Here is a 25126-nt window from a genome sequence, read left to right as displayed (position 1 = left end):
GATTTAAAAACAAAACAAAAACTCCAACAACAAACCAAGGCCACAGAAATTAAATGCTGGTCCAGAATTTCCACAGATAGATAGTGAAGAACTGGGGTCTCAAATCCCTGAACAGTGTGGAAGTTAATGTAGAAAAGACGAAGAAAGGAGAAGAGTTCATCTGATGGGGCCTAGAAAACCAGCATCCCTTCCCATATGACTTCTCAGTAGTACCAGTACTATAAAGATGCACCATCAGGTAATCTCCATTTTTTTTGTTTTAAGACTCATGACTTCTATTTTATTATTTTTAAATTTAAATTCAATTAATATATAATGTATTATTGGTTTCATAGGTACAGGTCTGTGATTCATCAGTCTTATATAATACCCACTGCTCATTTCATCACATGCCTTCCTTAATGTCCATCACCCAGTTACCCCATCCCTCCACCCCTCCCCTCCAGCAACCCTCAGTTTGTTTCCTATGATTAACAGTCTCTCTCTTATGGTTTGGATCCCTCTCTGATTTCCTCTTGTCTTAGTTTTTCTTCTCTTCCCGTATGAGCTTCTGTTTGTTTCTTAAATTCCACATATGGGTGAGATCATATGATAACCGTCTTACTCTGATTGACTTATTTCACTTAGCATAATACCCTCTAGCTTCAACCACATCATTGAAAATGGCAAGATTTCATTTTTTTGATGGCTGAATAATATTCCTTTGTGTGTGTGTGTGTGTGTGTGTGTGTATATATGTGTAGCACATCTTCTTTATCCATTCATCTGTTGATGGACAACTGGGCTCTTTCCACAGTTTGGCTTTGTGGGCATTGCTGCTATAAACATTGGAGTGCAGGTGCCCCTTCAGAACACTACATTTGTATCTTTGGGGTAAATACCCAGTAGTGCAATTGCTGGGTTGTAGGGTAGCTCTATTTTCAACTTTTTGTGGAGCCTCCATTTTGTTTTCTGAGCGGCTGCACTAGTTTGCGTTCCCACCAACAGTGTAAGAGGGTTCCCCTTTCTCGGCATCCTCACCAACATTTGTTTCCTGAGTTGTTCATTTTAGCCATTCTGACTGGTGAGAGGTGTATCTCATTGTGGTTTTGATTTGTATTTTTTTCGGTTGGCCATTTGGGTATCTTCTTTGGACAAATGTCAGTTCACGTCATCTGCCCATTTCTTGACTGGATTATTTGTTCTTTGGGTGTTGAGTTTGATCAGTTCTTTAGATTTTGGATACTAGCCCTTTATCTGATATGTCATTTGCAAATATCTTCTCCCATTCTGTTGGTTGCCTTTTGGTTTTATTGACTGTTTCCTTTGCTGTGGAGAAGCTTTTTATCTTGATGAAGTCCCAGTAGTTCATTTTTGTCTTTGTTTCCCTTGCCTTTGGAGATGTATCCAGCAAGAAGTTGCTGCAGCCGAGGTTCTCTAGGATTTTTGTTCTCTAGGATTGCTGCTGCCTGTGTTCTCTAGGATTTTGATGGATTCCTATCTCACATTTAAGTCTTTCATCCATTTTGAGTCTATCTTTGTGTATGGTGTAAGAAAATGGTCTTATGTTCTTCTGCATGTGGCTGTCCAATTTTCCCAACACCATTTGTTGAAGAGACTGTCTTTTTTCCATTGGACATTCTTTCCTGCTTTGTTGAAGATTAGTTGACCATAGAGTTGAGGGCCCATTTCTGGGCTCTCTATTCTGTTCCATTGATCTATGTGTCTGTTTTTGTGCCCGTACCATACTGTCTTGATGATTAGAGCTTTGTAGTAGAGCTTGAAGTAAGGCATTGTGATGCCACCAGCTTTGGTTTTCTTTTTCAACATTCCTTTTGCTATTCAGGGTCTTTTCTGGTTCCATACAAATTTTAGGATTATTTGTTCCAGTTCTGTGAAAAAAGGGGATGGTATTTTGATAGGGATTGCATTGAATGTGTAGATTGCTTTAGGTAGCATAGACATTTTAACAATAATTTCTCTTCCAATCTGTTAGCATGGAATGTTTTTCCATTTCTTTGTGTCTTCCTCAATTTCTTTCATGAGTGTTCTATAGTTTTCTGAGTACAGATTCTTTGCCTCTTTGGTTAGGTTTATCCCTGGGTATCTTATGGTTTTGGGTGCAATTTTAAATGGGATCGACTCCTTAATTTTCTCTTTCTTCTGTCTCATTGCTAGTGTATAGAATTGCAACTGACTTCTGTGCATTGATTTTATATCCTGCCACTTTGCTGAATTCCAGTATGAGTTCTAACAATTTTGGGTTGGAGTCTTTTGTGTTTTCCACATAGAGTATCATGTCATCTGTGAAGAGTGAGAGTTTGACTTCTTTACCGATTCAGATGCCCTTTATTTCTTTTCGTTGTCTGATTGCTGAGGCTAGGACTTCTAGTACTATGTTGAACAGCAGTGGTGATAGTGGACATCCCTATTGTGTTCCTGACCTTAGGGGAAAAGCTCGCAGTTTTTCCCCATTGAGAATGATATTTGCTGTGGGCTTTTCGTAGATGTCTTTTATGATATTGAGTTATGTTCCCTCTATCCCTACACTGTGCAGAGTTTTAATAAAGAAAGGATGCTGTACTTTGTCAAATGCTTTTTCTGCATCTATTGAGAGGATCATATGGTTCTTGTCCTTTCTTTTATTAATGTAGTGTATTGCATTGACTGGTTTGCGGATGTTGAACCACGCTTGCAGCCCAGGAATAAATCCCACCTGGTCGTGGTGAATAGTTCTTTTAATCTACTGTTGGATTCTATCGGCAAGTATCTTGGTGAGAATTTTTGCATCCATGGTCATCAGGGATATTGGTCTGTATTTCTCCTTTTTGGTGGGGTAGGTCTTTGTCTGGTTTTGGGATCAAGGTTATACTGGCCTCATAGAAATTGTTGGGAAGTTTTCCTTCCATTTCTATTTTTTGAAACTGCTTCCAAAGAATAGGTATTAATTCTTCTTTAAATGTATGGTAGAATTCCCCTGGGAAACCATCCAGCCCTGGGCTCTTGTTTGTTGGGAGATTTTTGATTACTGCTTCAATTTCCTTGCTGGTTATGGATCTGTTCAGGTTTTCTGTGTCTTCCTGTTTCAGTTTTGGTAGTTTGTATGTCTCTAGGAATGCATCCATTTCTTCCAGATTGCCTAATTTGTTGGCGTATAGTTACTCATCATATGTTCTTATAATTGTATTTCTTTGGTGTTGGTTGTGATCTCCTCTTTCATTCATGATTTTATTTATTTGGGTCTTTCTCTTTTCTTTTTGTTAAGTGTAGCCAAGTTTTTATCAATCTTACTAATTCTTTCAAAGAACCAGATCCTAGTTTTGTTGATCTGTTGTACTGTTCTTTTGGTTTCCTTTTTTTTTTTTAAAGATTTTATTTATTTGACACAGAGAGACACAGCAAGAGAGGGAACACAAGCAGGGGGAGTGGGAGAGGGAGACGCAGGCTTCCCACCAAGCAGGGAGCCTGACTTGGGGCTCAATCCCAGGACCCTGGGACCATGACTTGAGCTGAAGGCAGACGCTTAATGACTGAGCCACCCAGGCACTCCTGTTCTTTTGGTTTCTATTTCACTGATTTCTGCTCTAATCTTTACTATTTCTCTTCTCTTGCTGGGTTTGGCTTTATTTGCTGTTCTTTCTCCAGCTTCTTTAGGTTTAAGGTTAGGTTGTGTATTTAAGACCTTTCTTGTTTCTTGAGAAAGGCTTGTATTGCTATATACTTCCCTCTTAGGACCGCCTTTGCTGCATCCCAAAGATTTTGAATGGTTGTGTTTTCATTTTCATTTGTTTCCATGAACTTTTAAATTCTTTGGTTGACCCATTCATTCTTTAGTAGGATGCTTTTTAGCCTCCTGTGTATTTGAGTTCTTTCCTAATTTCCTCTTGTGATTGAGTTCCAGTTTCAAAGCATTTGGTCCAAAAATATGTAGAGAATAATCCCAGTCTTTTGGTACTGGTTGAGACCTGATTTGTGACTCAGTATGTGATCTATTCTGGAGAATGTTCCATGTGCACTTTAGAAGAATGTGTATTCTGTTCCTTTAGGGTGGAATATTTTGAATATATCTGTGAAGACCATCTGGTCCAGTGTGTCATTCAAAGCCCTTATTTCCTTATTGACTTCTTTTGCTTAGATGATCTGTCCATTGCAGTGAGGGGGGTGTTCAAGTCCCCTAATATTATTGTATTATTATTGATGTGTTTCTTTAATTTTATTATTAATTAGCTTATATAATTGGCTGCTCCCATGTTAAGGGCATAAATATTTACAATTGTTAGATCTTCTTGTTGGATAGACCCTTTAATTATGACATAGTGTCCTTCCTCATCTCTTATTACTGTCTTTGGTTTAAAATCTAATTTTTCTGATAGAAGGATTGCCATCCCAGCTTTCCTTTGATGTCCATTAGCATGATAAATGGTTTTCCACCCCCTCACTTTCAATCTGGAGGTGTCTTTGGGTCTAAAATGCAGACAGCATATTGATGGGTCTTGCTTTTTTATCCTATCTGATACCCTGTGTCTTTTGATTGGGGCATTTAGCCCATTTACTTTCAGAGTAACTATTGAAAGATATGAATTTAGTGCCATTGTATTACCTGTAAAGTCACTGTTTCTGTAGATTATCTCTGTTCCTTTCTGGTCTATGTTACCTTTGGACTCTCTTTTTGCTTAAAAGATCCCTTTTAATATTTCTTGCAGGGCTGGTTTGGTGATCACAAATTCTTTTAGTTTCTGTTTGTCCTGGAAGATTTTTATCTTTCCTTCTATTTTGAATGACATCCTAGCGGGTAAGGTATTCTTGGCTGCATAGTTTTCTCATTTAGCACCCTGAATATATCATGCCCATCGTTTCTGGCCTGCCAGGTTTCTGTGGATAGGTCTGCTGCCAATCTAATGTTTCTACCCTTGTATGTTACAGAGATCTTATCCCATGCTGCTTTCAGGATTTTCTCTTTGTCTCTGAGATTTGCAAGTTTTACTATTAGATGTCAGGGTGTTGCCCTATTTTTATTGATTTTTGAGTGGGGCTCTCTGTGCCTCCTGGATTTTGATGCCTGTTCCCTTCCCCAGATAAGGGAAGTTCTCTGCTTTAATTTGCTCCAATATACCTTCTGCCCCTCTCTCTTTCCTCTTCTTCTGGGATCCCAATTATTCTAAAACTGTTTCACTTAATGGCATCACTTATCTCTTGAATTCTCCCTTCGTGATCCAGTAGTTGTTTTCTCTTTTTCTCAGCTTCTTTATTCTCCATCACTTGGTCTTCTATATCACTAATTCCCTCTTCTGCCTCATTTATCCTAGCAGTTAGAGCCTCCATTTTTGATTGCATCTCATTAATATAGCCTTTTTGATTTTGACTTGGTTAGATTTTAGTTCTTTTATTTCTCCAGAAAGGGATTCTCTAGTGTCTTCTATGCTTTTTTTCAAGCCCACCTAGTATCTTTATAATCGTTTTTCTGAACTCTAGTTTTGACATCTTACTTATGTCCATACTGATTAGGTCCATGGCAGTCAGTAGTGCCTCTTGTTCTCTTTTTTGAGGTGAGTTTTCCTGTTTTGTCATTCTGTCTAGAGAAGAATAGATGAACGAGAGAACAAAATACTAAAATGGCAACAACAACAACCCCATAGAAATACACACTAAACAAATCAGAAGAGACCCAAGACTAGGGAAAAAAAAAAAAAACCAATTAAAAAAAAGAATATACTCAGACAGGTGAGCAGAATAAAGCAGTACACTGGATTCTGTGTGTATTTTGGCCTGTTTTTTACAAAACTAGTTCCCAAAATTGTAACAAAGAAAAACTTATATATGTAGAAAAATAAAATTTGTATTTAATTTTATTTTTGTACATATATAGGGTGGATGAAAGGATAGAATGTAACTGTAAAAATGGAAATTAAAAGACAAGAAAAAACAAAAAGAAAAAAAACAACAAAAAAGGAAGCGATATAAACAAATAGGTGAACAGAACAGAGTAATACACTATCTCCTGAGTGTATTTTGGTCAGTTTGTTAGAAGAAACTACATCTCAAAATTGTAAAAAAGGAAAAACTTACATATACAATGATAAAATTAAATACATTGAAAGGCTAGAATGTAACTGTAAAGATGAAAATTTAAGGGCGCCTGGGTGGCTCAGTCGTTAAGCATCTGCCTTCGGCTCGGGTCGTGATCCCAGGGTCCTGGGATCGAGCCCCGCATTGGGCTTCCTGCTCTGCAGGAAGCCTGCTTCTCCCTCTCCCACTCCCCCTGCTTGTGTTTTGTCTCTCACTGTCTCTCTCTGTCAAATAAATAAAATCTTTAAAAAAAGATGAAAATTTAAAAAGATTTTTAAAAAGTTGATAAAATAATAAATTGGTTAAAAAGGAAAGAAAAAAATTAAAAAAAAATAAAGATGAATGACTAAAGAATCATGGGGAAAAAAGCCATGAATTCTATGTGCAGTATTCCTCTAGCTCTGGAGTTCTGCCGTTCTCATTGATGGCTAAACTTGGTCTTGGCTGGCTGTTCTTGCCGATCTTCTGGGGGAGGGGCCTGTTGCCTGGTTCCCAAATGTCTTTGCCGGAGGTGGAATTGCCCTGCCCTTGCCCGGTCCAGGCTAAGTAATCTGCTCGGGTTTGCTCTCGGGAGCTTTTGTCCCCTGCAAGCTTTCCGTCTGGTTTGGAGGATGAGAGTGAAAATGGCGGCCTCCCAATCTCTGCCCCGAGGAGCCGAGAACTTGGGGCCCCACTCCTCAGTGCGCCCCCCAGAGAAAAGCAGTCAGTCACTCTCGTCTCCCTGGTCTCCGGCCGCACTCCGTGCTCACCCGGCCTGTGACCGAGTGTTTCTATCTCTGGCGCACGACCCCCTGTGGAGTCTCCAAACGCAGCAGATCCCTGCGGTGCGCTCCCGTGCCGCTCCTCCCGGGGGAGGAGGGGTGTCTCCCCGGATCTGCCACTTCTTGGGTCCCTGCTGGAAGAGCAGTGGCCCGACTGTGCCGGGGATCACGGTTTATGGCAACCCTGAGCTGAGAGCCTGCGCCTCGGCTCTGTCTCTGCAGCCGGCTTCCCGCTCTGATACCTGGGAGCTCAGCCGCACTCAGGCACCCTTGGTCTTTCTGTGACCCCGAGGGTCCTGAGACCACACTGTCCCAGCGAGGGTTTCACCCCCCGCTTAGCCACTGGAGCGACGTCCCTCAGCAGAGCAGACTTCTAAAAGTTCCAATTTTGTGCTCTGCTGTTCTATCACTTGCCGGTAGCGGCTGATGGAGGCCCCCTCCCCCGCTGTCTATCTTCCCATTTGTCACCTTGTATTCACTTCTCTGCATTTCCTACCTTGCAGGAAGTGGTAGCTTTTCTATTTGTAGAGTTGCAGCTATTCTTTACTTAGATCTCTGGTTGAGTCGTAGGTGTTCAGAATGATTTGATAGCTATCTAGCTGAACAGATGAAATTAAGGTTTCTTGTTTCACTGCCATCTTGGACACCCCCCCCCCCCCAATAATCTCCATTCTTAAAACACCCAAGTTAAATCCCATTTTAGATAGGATTCTCTAGTTGGGCTGCAAAGTGCTTCTTGGAGCCAGAGCTTAACAATGCAGTCATTATCTTAGTTTCTGGGAGCAGGTTAGAGGTTGGGAGTTGTGTGAAATCTTTTCATCTAATAGAGTATTTGGTACATCAGATGTAGTACACTAAATAGTAGGGATGTTTTGGGACTTCCAAAACTCCTGATTTATTTCTAGGGCATATCTTAATCACTACTGTGATTTTGGCTGATTATAAATAGCCTCTTTTCCTGCTTACAATTCTAAATTAAAAATAGGTCAATCATCAACTGGCTAAAATCCAGTTTGCCTTTAGCTTTCACTAGCTAATTTATAAGTATGCCAAAAGCTTCACAATGTACCCATTCTTCCCAGGGCTTCCTATACAACCAAGCACTAACCTGATGGATCTCACAAGTTGGACCTGAATGTGCTTCCTTCAGTCAGAATTGCTCATTGCAAGTGTTGTAACTTGGCTATAGCCTTCTCTGTTTATGTATCAAGTGATTTAATATAAAATATCGAATTTCAAATCATCACCCTTCAAAAATTCAGTCTATGATAATATAGGTCCAGTTGAGTGAATAAACTGAGATATTGTAAGCTATTAATGCAAAGGACATATTTCATGAATGGTTTCCCTTAAAAGAAGCCTTTTTTCTGATGAAAATACATTTGCATCTGTCTAGTTAGGTAAATGGATGAAGCATTTTCAGGACTGTATTTATGATCTTGAAAGCAAATTATAAAATAAGCTCTAGATAACAGCTATGTAAACAGCACAGTTTCTGGACATGAGAAACGAGATTGCTGGAGAAGAAAGAAACCATGATGTCTTTGACCTTCAAAGTAGAGGAATAAGTTATGGAAAAGTGCATCTTTAACTATAGATTTTCAATTTCTTCCTAAGTAAGTTCAGAATATCTTACAATATATAGTTTTTTGGTTCTACATTCTAGTGTTACTTGTGAAAATTGCCTTTACAAAGTTAAAAAAAATTAACTGAGTAACATACCAGTTGTGTGCTTTAATACAATAGTCCCCCCTTATCTATGGTTTCGCTTTCTGCAGTTTGAGTTCCTCATGGTCAACTGTGGTCTGGAAGCAGCTGACCTGCCTCCTGCCGTATCTTCAGAAGGTCAGTAGTAGCCTAATGCTGCATCACTGGGCCTCTGTCAGTCACCTCACTTCATCGCCTTATATAGGTATTTTATCATATCACATCATCACAAGAAGGCTGATTACAGTGCAAGAGGAGACCCCATTCACATAACTCATTACAGTGTATTGTTATCTTTGTTTTATTAATTGTTGTTCATCTCTTGCTGTGCTTAATTGATAAGTTAAACTTTATCATAGGTATATATGTATAGGAAAAAAACAATATGCTATATAGGGTTCAGTACTCTCCATGATTTCAGCCATCCACTGGGGTTGTTGGAACTTATCCCCTGCAGATAAGGGAGGACTACTGTAATGGCTTATGTTAATATCCTATCATGTCTAGTTAAAGAGGCTAGGTCTTGGCAACAACCTCTGTTAAAATATCCTTTTGCTCACTCACATTAATAGGAAGTTTTTTCTAAGCTTTATTCATACCCTGTCCATTTATCAGTCAATTTTCTCTGGTGGTATATCTATGTATAGTTATTTTGAACATCTGATCATAGTTAAGTGTGTTGATACAACAGGATTTAAAATAACTACTGGTGATTTAGGGGAATTAGGAGGAGAGGGAGTTTTCAAGCATTGCTTGGGGCAAGGGAATTATGGTGTGTGGCAAAATGAGCTTGGTGGTGAGAACATTATTGGTGGAATGAATGGGGTTTGCTATTTCTGAATAAGATGTCAACTTTTAGGGCAAGGTTAGAGACTAAGTTTTTGTTATTATAATTAAATACCAATTTCAGATGTAGAGTAATCACTATGAGAAGAACCCATCAGGAGAGCTGAGATTGAGCAAGATAATAGCAAATAGAATGTGACCATACTAACTGTGACATTTCTGGGACATTATGAGAGGCCAGTCTGTGAAGTGAGGTGTTAAGGGTCAGAAAGGAGGGCCTCCTTAGAAGGAGATGCCCCTGAAGGGTATCTTTCTGGCTGTCAAGGCCCTCCAAATTGAAGGCATCGTTACCTCTGCCAATTCTCAGACTCCACTCATTTGCAAGATTCAAGGGCTCACCAGTACCGCGGAGCTCATTATATACTCCCTCAGAAATAAAAATCATTACTTAGCTAGAATCAGAATTGAGTATGAAAATCTATCAAAGACGTAGCCTGGAAATGTAGTGGTGATGGTGAATGGGAGGCCAGGTAGAGGGTGACAGGACTAGATTTCTCTTAATGTCAATGTCCTTTCAACCTACGGGAGAAGAATGTTTCATCCTGCAAGTTCTTGATTGCCTACTCTCATCTAGTGCCTGTGACATCCTATATCTACTGCTAAGGACCAATCTGTACCCTCTAATCCCAGGTCCTGACACAGCCGTCTGCTGCTTTGTATGGTCTGAGATCCTGTGCCCTGAGCTGCCTAAGACCTTAAAGTCAGACAATTTTAAGATCTTTGTAGGTAATGGATTTTACCCTGCACAAGACCAAATATATGAAAATGTAACCCCATTTCACATTAAATGTAATTTTTATATTTAAAAATATAAATTTGAACAGTTTTTTGTAATTGATTTTAAGAATTAATTACAATTACAACCAATCTCTGTTGGTCACTTAGTTTACAATTGGCTATGTTTTCTCATCAATAATCACACATTCTCTGGAATTTGTTGGAATTGAGAAAAGCTAATCTACACATTTTTTTTTAATTTTATTTATTTGTCAGAGAGAGAGAGTGAGCACAAGCAGGAGGAGTGGTAGGCAGAGGGAGAAGCAGGCTCCCTGCTGAGCAAGGAACCCAACTCAGGACTCGATCCCAGGACCCTGGGGTCATGACCTGAGCCAAAGGCAGATACTTAACCACCTGAGCATCCCTACACATTATTTTCAAAATTAAGGACATTTTTGTGAATATGAAAGGAACTAACGTTGATAAGTTTTATATTTTATAGCTATTTAATTAAATATTTTAGTTTTGCAATTTTCATTATTTTTAGAGCCACCATATTTTTTTAACTGGTCTCAAACTTTTTTTGGGACCCCTGAAAAGTTCATAGGTCTTCATGTTTAGAATGACCTGCTTATAATTTTATAATACAAACACATGCTATTATTGGAAATATTATTTATCAATATCATTTGCTTAGGGAAGCCTTCCTTGACCTTGAATATATTAGGTTTGTCTGTTATATGCTCTCCTAGCAAATTTTGCTTTCTGTAAGAGTATTCTTTCCATCAACTACAATTATATAATTATTTCTATTATTATTCATCTATCTTTCTTCTCTGCTAACCTATTGATTCCATAAGGGCAAGACTGCCTGTTTGTTCTCTAGTCCCTAGCATGGTGTCTGACCGAGAGTCAATAAATATTTGTTAAATGAATAATAAGTCAAGCAAAGAAAGTCAATTATCATATGGTTTCACTTATTTGTGGAACATAAGGAATAACATGGAGGACATTAGGAGAAGGAAGGGAAAAATGAGGCGGGGGGGCGGAATTGGAGGGAGAGATGAACCATGAGAGACTATGGACTCTGAGAAACAAACAGGGTTTTAGAGGGGAGGGGGGAGGGGGGATTGGTTAGCCCGGTGATGGGTATTAAGGAGGGCACGTACTGCATGGAGCACTGGGTGTTATACGAAAACAATGGATTGTGGATCACCACATCAAAAACCAATGATGTCGGGACACCTGGGTGGCTCAGTCCGTTAAGCGGCTGCCTTCGGCCCGGGTCATGATCCCAGAGTCCTGGGATCGAGTCCCACATCGGGCTCCTTGCTCAGCAGGGAGCCTGCTTCTCCCTCTGTCTCCCTCTGCTTGTGCTCTCTCTGTCAAATAAATAAAATCTTTAAAAAAAAAAACAAAAACAAAAACCAATGATGTATTATATGGTGACTAACATAACATAATAAAATTAAAAAAAAAAAAAAATGAATGAGTGGATGAGCCAGCGAATGTGCACCCTCTCACAGGGGTCTGTTTCAGGAGGAGGGCTTCATCCCTATCAAGGGCCTGAGCATTGAAAACTAAAAAGCATTCTTAAAATATATTCTCCTGCATCTTCTACTAAAGATACCTGCCTTTAACAGCATCTGTGTCTCTAGTGATACCAGCATGCTTGTCCGCAGACATGATTTGCTCTCGGCTGCTGAGCGTCTGGTCCTGGGTCTCTGGCTCCTTTGGAGATCCTGTGAACTACTTAGTATATGTGGTAAAGTCATGATGAAACTTTTTATTAACTACATAGAAATATATTTAAATGTTTGTGGATATTCACATTTTAAAGATGCCCTGTATTTATTCTGGAGTTTCCCAGGAGTAATCTTGTTCAACACACTAAAAGGAACTTTTTCAAAAACTTAAAATTAGGCATAAAGAAAAATTGGTTTCAATTTATTGAGCACCTATCTTGGTGTCAGGAACTATGGTAAGTATATTCCCACATGATCCCACTTAATCTTCATACAACTTAATTTGTTTGTTGCTATCCCCATTTTACATACAAGTAAACTGAGGTTCAAAGTACTTGTTCAGCGTCCACAGGTGCAAGTAGCAGGGCCAGGATCTGAGCTCAGTCCCGGCTCCAAAGCTCAGCCTTCTCCGTTTTGCTGTGCTACCTCACATGTTTCTGAGCATTGCTGCTACCATCTTTGCAATACTGCTTTACTCCTTGTATGAGTAGGATTGCCTTAGGCAGCGTGTATTGAAATGGAGTGGCTTATCCATATAAGATTTTTCTTTTTTTTTGTAACAAGACCAGACGTCAGCAATCCTAGCTTAGTGCAGCAGCTCCCACTCTTTCATCTGTGTCCCAGGCCCCTTCTGTCTTGTTATCCCACCCTCCCTGGGGCCTGCATCCTCAAGGCTGTCTCAGTGATTACTCCACGAGAAGGCCGCTCCTCTCTACTACACACTGGCCCACACTGGGTATTATCAATCTTTTTAAAACTCTGCCAACTCAGAAGAAAAATGATATCTTTTCTTTTTTTTTTTTTTTTTTTGGTGTTTTGCAGTTTTTTATTAATGAGTTGAAATCATCTTGTTTTTTGGTTATGTATGTTTTTTTAAACCACCTATTTGTGTTGTTTGCAGTTTTTTCTACTTGGCCATATATCTGTCTTTTTTTGTTTTTTTTTTTAAAGATTTTTAAAAATTTATTTGACAGAGAGAGAGACAGCCAGAGAGGGAACGCAAGCAGGGTAAGTGGGAGAGGGAGAAGCAGGCTTCCCGCTGAGCAGGGAGCCAGATGCGGGGCTCGATCCCAGGACCCTGGGATCACGACCTGAGCCGAAGGCAGACGCTTAATGACTGAACCACCCAGGCACCCCCGTATATCTGTTTTTTATTAACATCTCTTTGTATATTTAGAATATTAGCCCTTTGTCATTTGATCATTTCTTGGTTCCAATTTTTTGTTTACCTTTTGATGTTATTAATGGAGTGTTTTTCTGGTGGAAGTTGTAAATATTTAGTCTTGGCATTTACATAGTTTTTTTCCTTTATAGCTTCTGGGTTTTGAATTATGCTTTCAATATTTGGTCATATATTATTTCGGTATTTTTATAGTTTTGTTTTTTACATTTAAATCTTTTATTCATCTGGTAGATATTTTGGAATAAGGAATGACTCTCATTCATTTTAACTTGGGTCTGTGGCAGTAGCTATTTATGAGACGTACATAGATTGTCAGACTGCGCCTCTATCATAAAGCTGGACATTTTAATCTTACTTAATACTTTTGGAGGGGATTAAAAAATAAAAATTTTGAGACACATGGTTTCCCAGGAGAGCAAATTCAAAAGAATATGTGGTTAAGGAACTAATATTTTCAGAAGAAATATTGAAATATTAAAACCCACTTTTTGTATGTGTAGTGTAAACATTAGACTATGCCTCTAGTCTGGGAAAGAAGAAGGAAATGTAAATAAAATATCCAAATTTGGTGTGTTTCTGCTTTATATTAATTACTGAAATTAAAAGACATGCTTTAAGAAATAGAAAATCACTGTACTAACACATCTATTACAGTGATGTGAGTGGTTCTCTTTTTTGAAACTTTAACATGGGCTCACCCATGTGAGATGCCAGTTCACATTTGAAAACAACTTCATCCCTAAAGATTAGCATGCCCATTAAATTACATGTATTTAGTAGTTTTTTGCATAACTAACAAAAATTCTTACATTGGAAAGCCTGGACTTCAGGATTTCCCACATGTCTTTTTGGGTGTTTTTGTTTTGTTTTGTTTTGTTTTAAAAAGAAAAAAGGAGAGCAGGGAGAGCTGCAGGTGGAGCAGGCAGAGGGAGAAGCAGGCTCCCCGCTGAGCAAAGAGCTTGATGTGGGACTTGATCTCAGGACCCTGGGATCATGACCTGAGCCAAAGGCAGATGCTTAATGACTGAGCCACCCAGGCGTCCCTATTTGGGTGGTTCTTGGCCAGCCCAACCCACGGAGCCAGCTCTACTAGCTCAGGGAAGCAGTGATTAACTGGATGAACACTTGATTGAAACTCGTTGGTCCATTCAAACTTGCTTTCCATCCAGGCAAGTCTTCTAATTCCTCTGTTTTATTTAGTAATCCCATTTTTAAAAAAGATTTATTTATTTATTTGACAGAGACACAGCGAGAGAGGGAACACAAGCAGGGGGAGTGGGAGAGGGAGAAGCAGGCTTCCCACAGAGCAGGGAGCCCGATGCGGGGCTCGATCCCAGGACCCTGGGATCATGACCTGAGCCGAAGGCAGACGCTTAATGACTGAGCCACCCAGGCGCCCCTAGTAATCCCATTTTTGATGAGAAAATAAGAATAACTTGATATACATTTCTTATTGGTTTGCTTCATTAACATTTTATGCCTTAGTACATGCTTTGGAGCGTCTTTTTCAGCAACTGAGATAATGTGAAGAAAGTAAAAAAAACACCAACTCTCTCTGTATTACTAGAGCTTTAACATTGATACAATATTATAATCTAATCAGCAGGCCATAGTCCCAGTTATGTTATATAACTTTCTGTTGACACACCAGCCACCCCTCCTGTCCATCTAGGATGCAGTCCAAGGTCATGTATTGCAATTAGTTGTCAACAGTTCCTATTGTCTTTCATGTCCTTTGTCTTTCATGACCGGGACATTTTTAAAGCTATGTAGGCCAGTTGTTTTATAGTATGTTTGGGTTCATCTAACATTTCCTAATGATTTCATTCATGCTCTGCATTTTTTGCCAGGAGTGCCACAAGTGATATTGTGTCCTTCTCAGCATTTATCAGGAATCACAGGATGTTGGTTTGCTCCATTATTGGTGATTTTAACTTTTGATCATTTGCTTAAGGTCCAATCAAAGTCTGACTTGACACCATAAATAAACATGTGTGCTATGTTTGGGGAATCTTGAGCCTGATGAGTGCCGCCTGCCCAGGATCCTATAATACTCATATTCTGCATTCTGTAGAACCCAGAAGACTTATTCCCAAGTTGAGCACAGGCTCACCCATTGAGATGCCGATTCATAAGCAAGTCAGGAGAGGAAGAAAGTTGAACAAAGGGCAGTCATTTTGCTGAAAAGGATGGCAGCAGAAGCACTTGGGTTTGGGGGCTGCAAGGTCCTAAAATAGTTGCAGCTGTGAACTAGTTGGATTCCTGGCAGTGGCCCTTGGTGTCTCAACAGGCTTGTTCTCTTGTGTAAGTTTGCACTTTGTCCTGGAAGCTTAGCATTGAGCTTGGTTTTCTAGTCCTCCTGAAAACTCTGTAAATTCTCCAATCAGTATTTCTTCTATTAAGACACAATTCACACATAGTAAAATGTACCTGTCTTAAGTATATAGTTCAGTGGGTTTTGACAATTGCATACACTTGTGTTATTTCAACCCTTTATTTGGGTTTCAACCAAATAAAGATATAGAACGTTTCTGTCACCCCAGAAAGTTCCCTATGTGCTCCTTTATAGTTGCTATATACTGAATGTCTGTGTCCCCCGCCAAGTTCAATGTTGAAATCCTCAGTCCCAGTGTGATGGTGTTGAGAGGTAGGTAGGCCTTTGGTAGGTGATTAAGTCATGAGGGTGGAGCCCTTATGAATGGGTTTTATGCCCATACAAAAGAGAGCCCTTAGAGCTCCCTTGCCCCTTCCACCATGTGAAGTTATGGCAAGAAGATGGCTATCTACTGTTGTTCAACATAATACAGGATGTCCTAGCCTCAGCAATCAGACAACAAAAAGAAAGGGCATCCAAATCGGCAAAGAAGTAGTCAAACTTTCACTCTTCACAGATGACATGATACTCTATGTTGAAAACCCAAATGACTCCACCCAAAATTTGCTAGAACTCATACAGGAATTCAGCAAAGTGGCAGGATATAAAATCAATGCACAAAAGTCAGTTGCATTTCTATATACTAACAATGAGACAGAAGAAAGAGAAATTAGGGAGTCGATCCCATTTACAATTGTACCCAAAACAGTAAGATACCTAGGAATAAACCTAACCAAAGAGGTAAAGGATCTCTACTATGAAAGCTATAGAACTCTTATGAAAGAAACTGAGGAAGACACAAAGAAATGGAAAAACATTCCATGCTCATGGATTGGAAGAACAAATTTGTTAAAATGTCTATGCTACCTAGAGCCATCTACACATTCAATGCAATCCCTATCAAAATACCATCAACTTTTTTTTCACAGAACTGGAACAAACAATCCTAAAATTTGTATGGAACCAGAAAAGACCCGGAATAGCAAAAGGAATGTTGAAAAAGAAAACCAAAGCTGGTGGCATCACAATGCCTTACTTCAAGCTCTACTACAAAGCTCTAATCATCAAGACAGTATGGTACTGGCACAAAAACAGACACATAGATCAATGGAACAGAACAGAGAAACCAGAAATCGACCCTCAACTCTATGGTCAACTAATCTTCCACAAAGCAGGAAAGAATATCCAATGGAAAAAAGAGTCTCTTCAACAAATGGTGTTGGGAAAATTGGACAGCCACATGCAGAAGAATGAAACTGGACCATTTTCTTACACCACACACAAAAATAGACTCAAAATGGATGAAAAACCTAAATGTGAGACAGAAATCCATCAAAATCCTAGAGAAGAACACAGGCAGCAACCTTTTTGACCTTGACCACAACAACTTCTTGCTAGACACGTCTCCAAAGGCAAGGGAAACAAAGGCAAAAATGAACTATTGGGGCTTCATCAAAACAAAAAGCTTTTGCACAGCAAAGGAAACAGTCAACAAAACCAAAAGGCAACCGACAGAATGGGAGAAGATATTTGCAAATGACATATCAAATAAAGGGCTAGCATACAAAATCTATAAAGAACTTATCAAACTCAACACCCAAAGAACAACTAATCCAATCAAGAAATGGGCAGAAGACATAAACAGACATTTCTCCAAAGAAGACATCCAAATGGCCAACAGACACATGAAAAAGTGCTCAACATCCCTCAGCATCAGGGAAATACAAATCAAAACCACAATGAGATACCAACTCACACCAGTCAGAATGGCTAAAATGAACAACCCAGGAAACAACAGATGTTGGTGAGGATGCGGAGAAAGGGGAACCCTCCTACAGTGTTGGTGGGAATGCAAGGTGGTGCAGCCACACTGGAAAACAGTATGGAGGTTCCTCAAAAAGTTGAAAATAAAGCTACCCTATAACCCAGCAATTGCACTGCTAGGGATTCATCCAAAGGATACAAACATAGTCATTCAAAGGGGCATGTGCACCCCAATGTTTATAGCAGCAATGTCCACAATGGCCAAACTATGGAAAGAGCCCAGATGTCCATTGACAGATGAATGGATAAGGAAGATGTGGTATATGTATACATTACTCAGCCATCAAAAAGAATGAAATCTTGCCATTTGCAACAACATGGATGGAACTAGAGGGTATTATGCTAAGTGAAATAAGTGAGTCAGAGAAAGACAAATATCATATGATTTCACTTATGTGGAATTTAAGAAACAAAACAGGTGAACATAGGGGAAGGGAAGGAGAAATAAGACAAAATCAGAGAGGGAGACAAACCATAAGAGACTCTTTTTTTTTTTTTTTTTTAAGATTTTATTTATTTATTTGACAGAGAGAGACACAGCGAGAGAGGGAACACAAGCAGGGGGAGTGGGAGAGGGAGAAGCAGGCTCCCCGCTGAGCAGGGAGCCCGATGCGGGGCTCGATCCCAGGACCCTGGGATCATGACCTGAGCCGAAGGCAGATGCTTAACGACTGAGCCACCCAGGCGCCCCAAGAGACTCTTAATTATAGGAAACAAACAGGGTTGCTGGAAGGGAGGTGGGGGGATGGGGTAATTGGGTGATGGGCATTAAGGAGGGCACTTGATGTAATGAGCACTGGGTGTTATATGCAACTGATGAATCACTAAATTCTACCTCTGAAACTAATAATACACTACTTGTTAGTTGAATTTAAGTTAAAAAAAAAAAAAAAAGATGACAGCCATCTATGAACAAGGAAGCAGGCTTTCACCAGACACTGAATCTGCTGACAACTTGATCTTGGAGTTTGAGCCTCCAGAACTGTGAGAAGTAAATTTCTATTGTTTACAAGCCACTCAGTCTGTGGTATTCTGTTACAGCAGCCTGAATGGACCAAGTCAGCAGTCACCCCCCACCCCAACCCCACAAGCAGCCACTACTCTGATTTTCATCACTAAAGATTAGTTTCACTTTCTTGAATCTCTTAGTTTGTCTCTGACCAGATTTGGGAATTTTCAGCCACCCCATTCCCTTTCTCCAATCCTCCCCCCAGAACTCTAATGATGGGAATATTACATCATTTGTTGTTTTGTTACAGTCCAAAGCCCTGAAGGGGCTGGTTTGTTTTTTTTTTTTTTTTTTTTTGGTCTATTTCTCTCTGTTGTTCATTTTTTGGGAAGATTTTATTTTATTTTATTTTGACAGAGAGAGACACAGCGAGAGAGGGAACACGAGCAGGGGGAGTGGGAGAGGGAGAAGCAGGCTTCCCACGGAGCAGGGAGCCCGATGTGGGGCTCGATCCCAGGACCCTGGGATCATGACCTGAGCTGAAGGCAGACGCTTAATGACTGAGCCACCGAGGGGCCCCTCTTTCTGTTGTTCAGATTGGGTAATTTCTATTGCTCTTTCAGTTCATAGATACTCTTTTTTTTTTGTCCTCTCCATTCTGCTGTTGAGCCTATCCACTGAGCTTTTTATTTTGGTACTGCATTTCTCAGTTCTAAAATTTCCATTTGGTTCTTCTTTATATCTTCTATTTCTTTGCTGATGTTTTCTATTTTTTTTTTCATTTGTTTTAAGCACATTCGTAATTGTTTGTTGAAGTATTTTCATCATAGGTGCTCCAAACACTTTTAAAGTTAATTCTGATGTCTCTATATTGTTGGCATCTATTTTTTGTCTTTTTTCATTTAGCTTGGGATCTTTCTAGTTCGTGGTTTGATGAATAACTGTCTACTGAAACTGGATATTTTCATATTATGAGATCCTGGATTATATATATATATCTGTGTTTAGGTGGCTTTTTCTGACATGACTCTGGTGCAGGAAAGGGGGTACTGCCTGCTCAGTGCTGAGTGGAGCTAGAAGACCAAGTTCCCCACTCAACCTCTGTTGACACCTGAGAGGGGTGGGTGTTCTTCTCCACTGATGGGCGGGGGTGGGAGTTCCAGTTGCCTACATGGTCTCTACTGACACCGCTATGGAAGTGGCCTCATTACCACTGGACAATAGTTGAAGTCCTGACTCTGCCCTAAGCCTCCTCGGACACCACCACAATGGGGAGGGAGAGAGACGCCTCATTACTACTGGATGGGGGTGAAGTCTAAGCTTCCTACATGATCCCCACTAACACTTTGGGGTGAGGGTTGGGGGGCTCTTACTGACCAGTGGCATTGAAATTATGGTTCCCGGCTTGTCTTTCTCTGACATAAGTCTAGCCAGGGTATTGGGGCCCCGTCATATAGACCTGTAAGGGTAGAAATCGATGCTTCCCACTCAGTCTGTACTGGTTTGGTAAGCGTGAGGTTGTAGGTTTTTCTGTGGTGTTTGGCTGGAGCAGAGTGGCTATTGTCTAAATATTTGCCATCTTGCTAGGCTTTTGTCAGGGTTTTTTGATCTGCAACATTGGCATTTCTAGATTGCTGGCTTCTTCAGGTCTCAAGTCTGAGATATGTGAAGAAAAATAAAACCAAAGAACTTGACACTGGTCATCTTATGTTTGTTTTATATATAATGTTCAGGGTTTTTAGATATACATACTTCATGGGAGGAATCTATTCCATCTTTCTGGAAGCAGAAGTCTCTATATTTTTTTCACTAAGTGTTTAAGCCTTTTGCCCATTTATAATTGGGTGCTGGGTCTTTTTGTTATTGATTTATAAGAGCCATTTATATATTCTTGATATGAATCTTTTGTCAGGTATGTACTTTGCAAACATATTCTCCCAGTCTGTTGCTTGCTGTTTCATTTCTTTTTTTAAAAAAGATTTTATTTATTTATTTGACAGAGAGAGAGAGAGAGAGCATAAGCAGGGGGATTGGCAGGCAGAGGGAGAGCGAGAAGCAGGCTCCCCACTGTGTAGGGAGCCTGACATGGGGCTGGATCCCAGGACCCTGAGGTCATGACCTGAGCTGAAGGCAGACGCTTAACCGACTGAGCCACACAGGCACTCTGCTTTTTCATTTCTGAAACTGTGAGTTTAATGAACAGAAGTTTTAAATTTTGATGAAGTCCAATTCTAGATATCTTTTGAAATAAACTCCCTTAATGCTAAATGAGCCAAGGTCAACTTCTGTTGCATCCAACTAAGAATGCTGGTTGATACAAGCCTACAAAGAATCACCTTGATACTTATACATACAATGATATTAATGCCTAAAACATTTTCAGAATCCATTTTTGGAATTGTCTCCACAAAAAGTTTATGACCATAGCAGAAACCAGGCTCATTATTTTAGAGTTTTAACTAATTTTCCACCTCAAACACATCTTAGAACTTAATCACCTGTCAGAACTGGCTCTGTAAACTTTAGGTAATTGCAAAAATAAATTTCACTTTCAAGGTATGATAAATCACCACAACAAGTATTATTTAAATGAATGTACTCTAAATTCTGATAGTTTGCATTTAGCTAGCTTTCCTACATACCCACCAGTAAATTGATTTAACATGTTTAGTGACAGATGCTCTCCATTGTTAACACCTATTCCATTTGAATTCTCAGTTGATTAGTCTTTCCATGCAGGGATACTCTGGGGCCCTGAGGATCTGAGAGAAGGGAATCTTTTTTAGCCTGGTGCTGAAAGAGCCATGGTCCTTCTCGCCCAGAAGGAATGGTGGTGAGGAATCAAGGTAGTGAGGAAAGGCTAGGAAAATGAGACAGCCTCTCAGCTCTTCCAGAATGAAAGAAATGAAAACGCATCTGGTACATTTATATTCAAATATATAAACACCTGGTCTGATAAATAATTTGGCCATAGTTGTGATTTGGATTGACAATAGCTCTGCCTCCTGCTTTTATGGGTGTCTGAAGATTCTTGAAAGCCCATTTATCTTTTTCATTTATTTTATGCTGAAGGAAGTTGTGACATTGATAGAGCTGCTCATCAGCTCAGAGGTGATTTCTCTGGGGAGTAGGTGTTAAATGTTGCCTGTGGAAGATAACAGGGTGACATTCAGTCCAAACGGGAAGGAACTAACAGGTGGTCATTAAGACCTAAGACAGAAGTCCTGGAGATACTGCTCCAAGGAGAATGGCAGAACTTGACACCAACATCTATGATCTTAATACTTTTTCATTATAATTTAACTTTTTCATTATAATTTATAGGTATTAGTAATTCATATGGCAGGGCCTCTAGAATTACATAGTGTTATGAAAAGAACCAAATATACAGTTGACAGATAATGATTAGTCACATTTACTCCTTAGGCATATAGAGTCCAAGTTTTGTTACCTTTTTTTTTTTTTAAAGAGTAGACTCAGAGCTACTTATATATATTTAAGATGCTCTAGAACCCCTTGGTCATTATTTATTCACTGTAATACAGATATGCCATGTAACTTAAGGGTAGTTGTTGGAGTAAATGCTTATAAAATAGGTTTTGGAGTATATAACTGATAAGTTTTTATAATAAGTTTTTTTTAATTTATTTTATTATTTTTTTAAGATTTTATTTATTTATTTGAGAGAGAGAGAATGAGAGAGAGCACATGAGAGGGGTTAGGGTCAGAGGGAGAAGCAGACTCCCTGCTGAGCAGGGAGCCTGATGCGGGACTCGATCCAGGGACTCCAGGATCATGACCTGAGCCGAAGGCAGTCGCTTAACCAACTGAGCCACCCAGGCGCCCATAATTTTTTTTTTAACAAGAAGAAATAACACTTAGATTAAAAGCAAACTGTAAAAAAAAGATGCTTAACACAAATTTAAAAAATTAAGTGCTTGATATATTCCTGAGTTTTCCTTTAAATTAGAAATAGAAATTTCTATCTCAGTTTTTAATACTTCAAATCCCTTTGTATACTGACAAAATGACACAGGAGTCTCTTGTAGATCTTGGCATTGGGATCACTGACCTTTCTGAGAACATTCCCTGTGTTTCATAACTTGTGGCATTTTGTGGGCTCCAGAAGTAATGCTTGTTTCTACCCAAAACTCACCAACCCTTGAATATGGGACTCAGGTTCATCTGAAAATCAAAACAAAAAAACATTTCTGCAGATATTGCTGATAGCTATTTCCATGGAATAATACTAAACAAAATATTCTTCAGTTCCTTTATACTTATAAAGGTAATGCTTCTGCATGGTAGAAGTGGAATAATTCCATGTTGATCTTATCAACAATTCATGGAGATTGTCCTGGTTTAGGACAATTTAGGACACTATATATTTGATAACATGTAATACATTATCTGTCATATGTACAAAACATATTATGAGCATTTGTGTTAAAAAAAAAACAATAGCCCAATAACAAATGACATTTTATTATTCAAATGATAATGTCAACACCAATGCTAATAAAAACCGATAATAGGCTGAATTCATCAATAGCAAAGTCAGTTGTATTTCACTTGAAGATTCCCAAATTTCAAAGTAAGCCTTTCATAGATAGATGAAAATCCTCTATTATGTAGAATTTTAATCTTTACCTATTAAAGGCTGGGCAAGGCAGAGCCATCCCTATTAGCAGAGCAAGAAAAGCAGAGATGGAACAGATAGGTCTCCATACACATGGAGCTATGAGTACCTTTCTTTTCTCGCAATTTAAGGTGAAGAAAATTCTTTCATTCTACTAAGGTTTTTAAATGTTGAGATTGTGGGTTCTTTTCATGTTGAATTTTGAGGGATGCTGCTTTGCTCTATTTTTGGGCTATTAGAAGCAATAAAGTTTAAGCTCAATGAAATCAGTACGGGGTTGGTAACATGGTGACCCTTTCTTTAAAAGCAAAGACATACAAAAAGGATGTTTTTGAAGAATATTTTAACAAACAGGAGTTGGCTTTGTATATACATGTCATCGTTAAAAAGACAAAATTTGAATTAATTGTTATATTCAGGAAATAGGTATTTCATTAATTTGCCCTTTACATGTATATGAAAGAGGGGGATTTAAAGAGAGATAGAGATTGCTTTTTACCTTAACTAAGATTCTGACTTCCTGAGAACTTCCTAATTAGGCAAAATATTGGTTGATATATTTAGTCTTCTCATCAGGAACTGAAAGAAAAGTACATCCTGTACATTCATGAGAAACTGAAGTAGATTATTGGTTAATAACCTAATGAAACATCTGTTTAAACAGATGTTTTAGTTGAGAGAAGTGTAAACATGATTCTAAATTTACAAATATGTTGGTTATTCTTCCTTGTCTGGGAGGTTGAGCCCAAGTTTATGCAGATTAGAGGAAAGCCAGAGTCTGGAAAAATTCAAAATATTACGTAAATGCAGATAAAGTAATACAATAAAGTCAGTTGGCAATTATTTTAATAATTATTTACAGGGCCTTCTGTTGCTTGACTTCATTGCTCACATACAAGTGACTTGAGTCACTCCGTCTTCCTGGTCAAACTGTCCGTCGTCTAGTTCCCGCAGGACACTGTCACTGCTGCTGAGCCCAGAGAAGCTGCTGTACTGTGGTGGCCTCCTCTCCTTCGTCCAGCATTCTCTCGAAGGAGAGAGGAGGCGCTCCTCAGCCAGGTTTCTGCTCTCTGCTGGCGGCGATGTGGCCGTGTCCAGTCCAATGCTCCTGCTGGTGACTTTGTTCCTGTCCTCAGCTTTTATATGCCGGCTTGCTTTCCTCTGAAACACAAGAGATTGGCAACCAGGAGTTAAAAAGATGGGTGCTTTCCTGTCCTTCTGATCTAGCACAGACTGTACTCAGCCCGAAATGTCCTTTCCCTGCTTCTCTTCAAAATCCTAAAAGCCTTCAAGGACCAGCTCAGAGCCACTCTTCACATTCCCTTCTCCCCCCGCCCCTCCCGGTAAGAATGAGCTCCTCTCTGTTTCACAACTCTTAGTAGCTTCTTGGCACATCCTTTTCCTCATTGACAGGTTGGTTGTGTACATGTCTGGGCCCTCAGTGATATCTCTGGGGAGAGAAACCTGTTAAGATCATGCTTTGGGGAACAAAGTAGAGTAGAAATATATTAAAGGTTCCATTTTTCTTCTTGGTGTTAGTTGGGATCCAGACAGCAGAAAACGTGCTTCACTGGCCACCTCACACCCATTTCACGTAGAAATAGACTGCACAGAGGAGTCACAATTCTGACTGCGTTTATATTGAGGGAATGGCTGGAGGGTCCTCCTGGGTCAGGCAGGCCACTCTCCTTGTCCTGCTACAAACCGCTTCTGCCTGACCCAGTGGGAATGCTCAGCAACTGGAGCAGCTTGTTCTGCAGACTGTTTGATAAACTGTGGGTGTTTTTGCTGTGAAATATTTACTGAGGGCTGACAATGTCCTTGGTGCAGCTCAGAGTGAAGAGGACATGGTCTTTGCCAAGGTCACAAGTCAAAATAAGGCATATAAGTCAATGCAAGGAAATCTCAGGGAGAAAATTGTAGCAACTCAACAGGTGGATGTTCGGATTCCTGATAAGATTTCCCTACAAGGGCATCTTTAATACTGATAATGTGACATATTAGAATATGCTCACATACTCTTAGGTACAAAAATCTGAACAAGGATAAACAAAGATAAAGATAAAATTTAAAAAGATAAAAAAGCACAGTAATTTCCCAATTTACAGAGAGTTTATTTCTTGGAAGTTCACTTATATTGGTAGTTAGGAACTAGGATTATATTTTCCTAAATGCAAGAGCTACAATTATAAAACTTAGAAAAAAAAGTGTAGAAGTCAGATGCCCAGGCTGGTCTGATAAAAGTTTGTTAACCCATAGGTTTGTTGAACTGTAGCGTATAAAATACAAAAGTATTTTCTACTGGTTCTCATGGCAAATATACAAAGCAAACAAAA

General features: G+C 39.4%; 1 protein-coding gene across 1 annotated transcript in view; it reads right to left on the bottom strand.

Annotated features, from left to right (window-relative positions):
- Window positions 1–22595: 22595 nt before the first annotated feature.
- Window positions 22596–25126, bottom strand: part of RFTN2 (raftlin family member 2) — a 67012-nt gene continuing 64481 nt past the window's right edge. Inside the window, exon 9 of the mRNA XM_032405452.1 lies at window positions 22596–23951. Coding sequence (XP_032261343.1) covers window positions 23679–23951 — 273 coding nt within the window. The 3' untranslated portion in view covers window positions 22596–23678. The remainder of the gene's footprint in view (window positions 23952–25126) is intronic.

The sequence above is a fragment of the Phoca vitulina genome, unplaced genomic scaffold (assembly GCF_004348235.1).
Source record: "Phoca vitulina isolate PV1807 unplaced genomic scaffold, GSC_HSeal_1.0 scaffold1, whole genome shotgun sequence".
Taxonomy (NCBI): Eukaryota; Metazoa; Chordata; class Mammalia; order Carnivora; family Phocidae; genus Phoca; species Phoca vitulina.
This window is presented reverse-complemented; position numbering and strand designations above follow the sequence as displayed.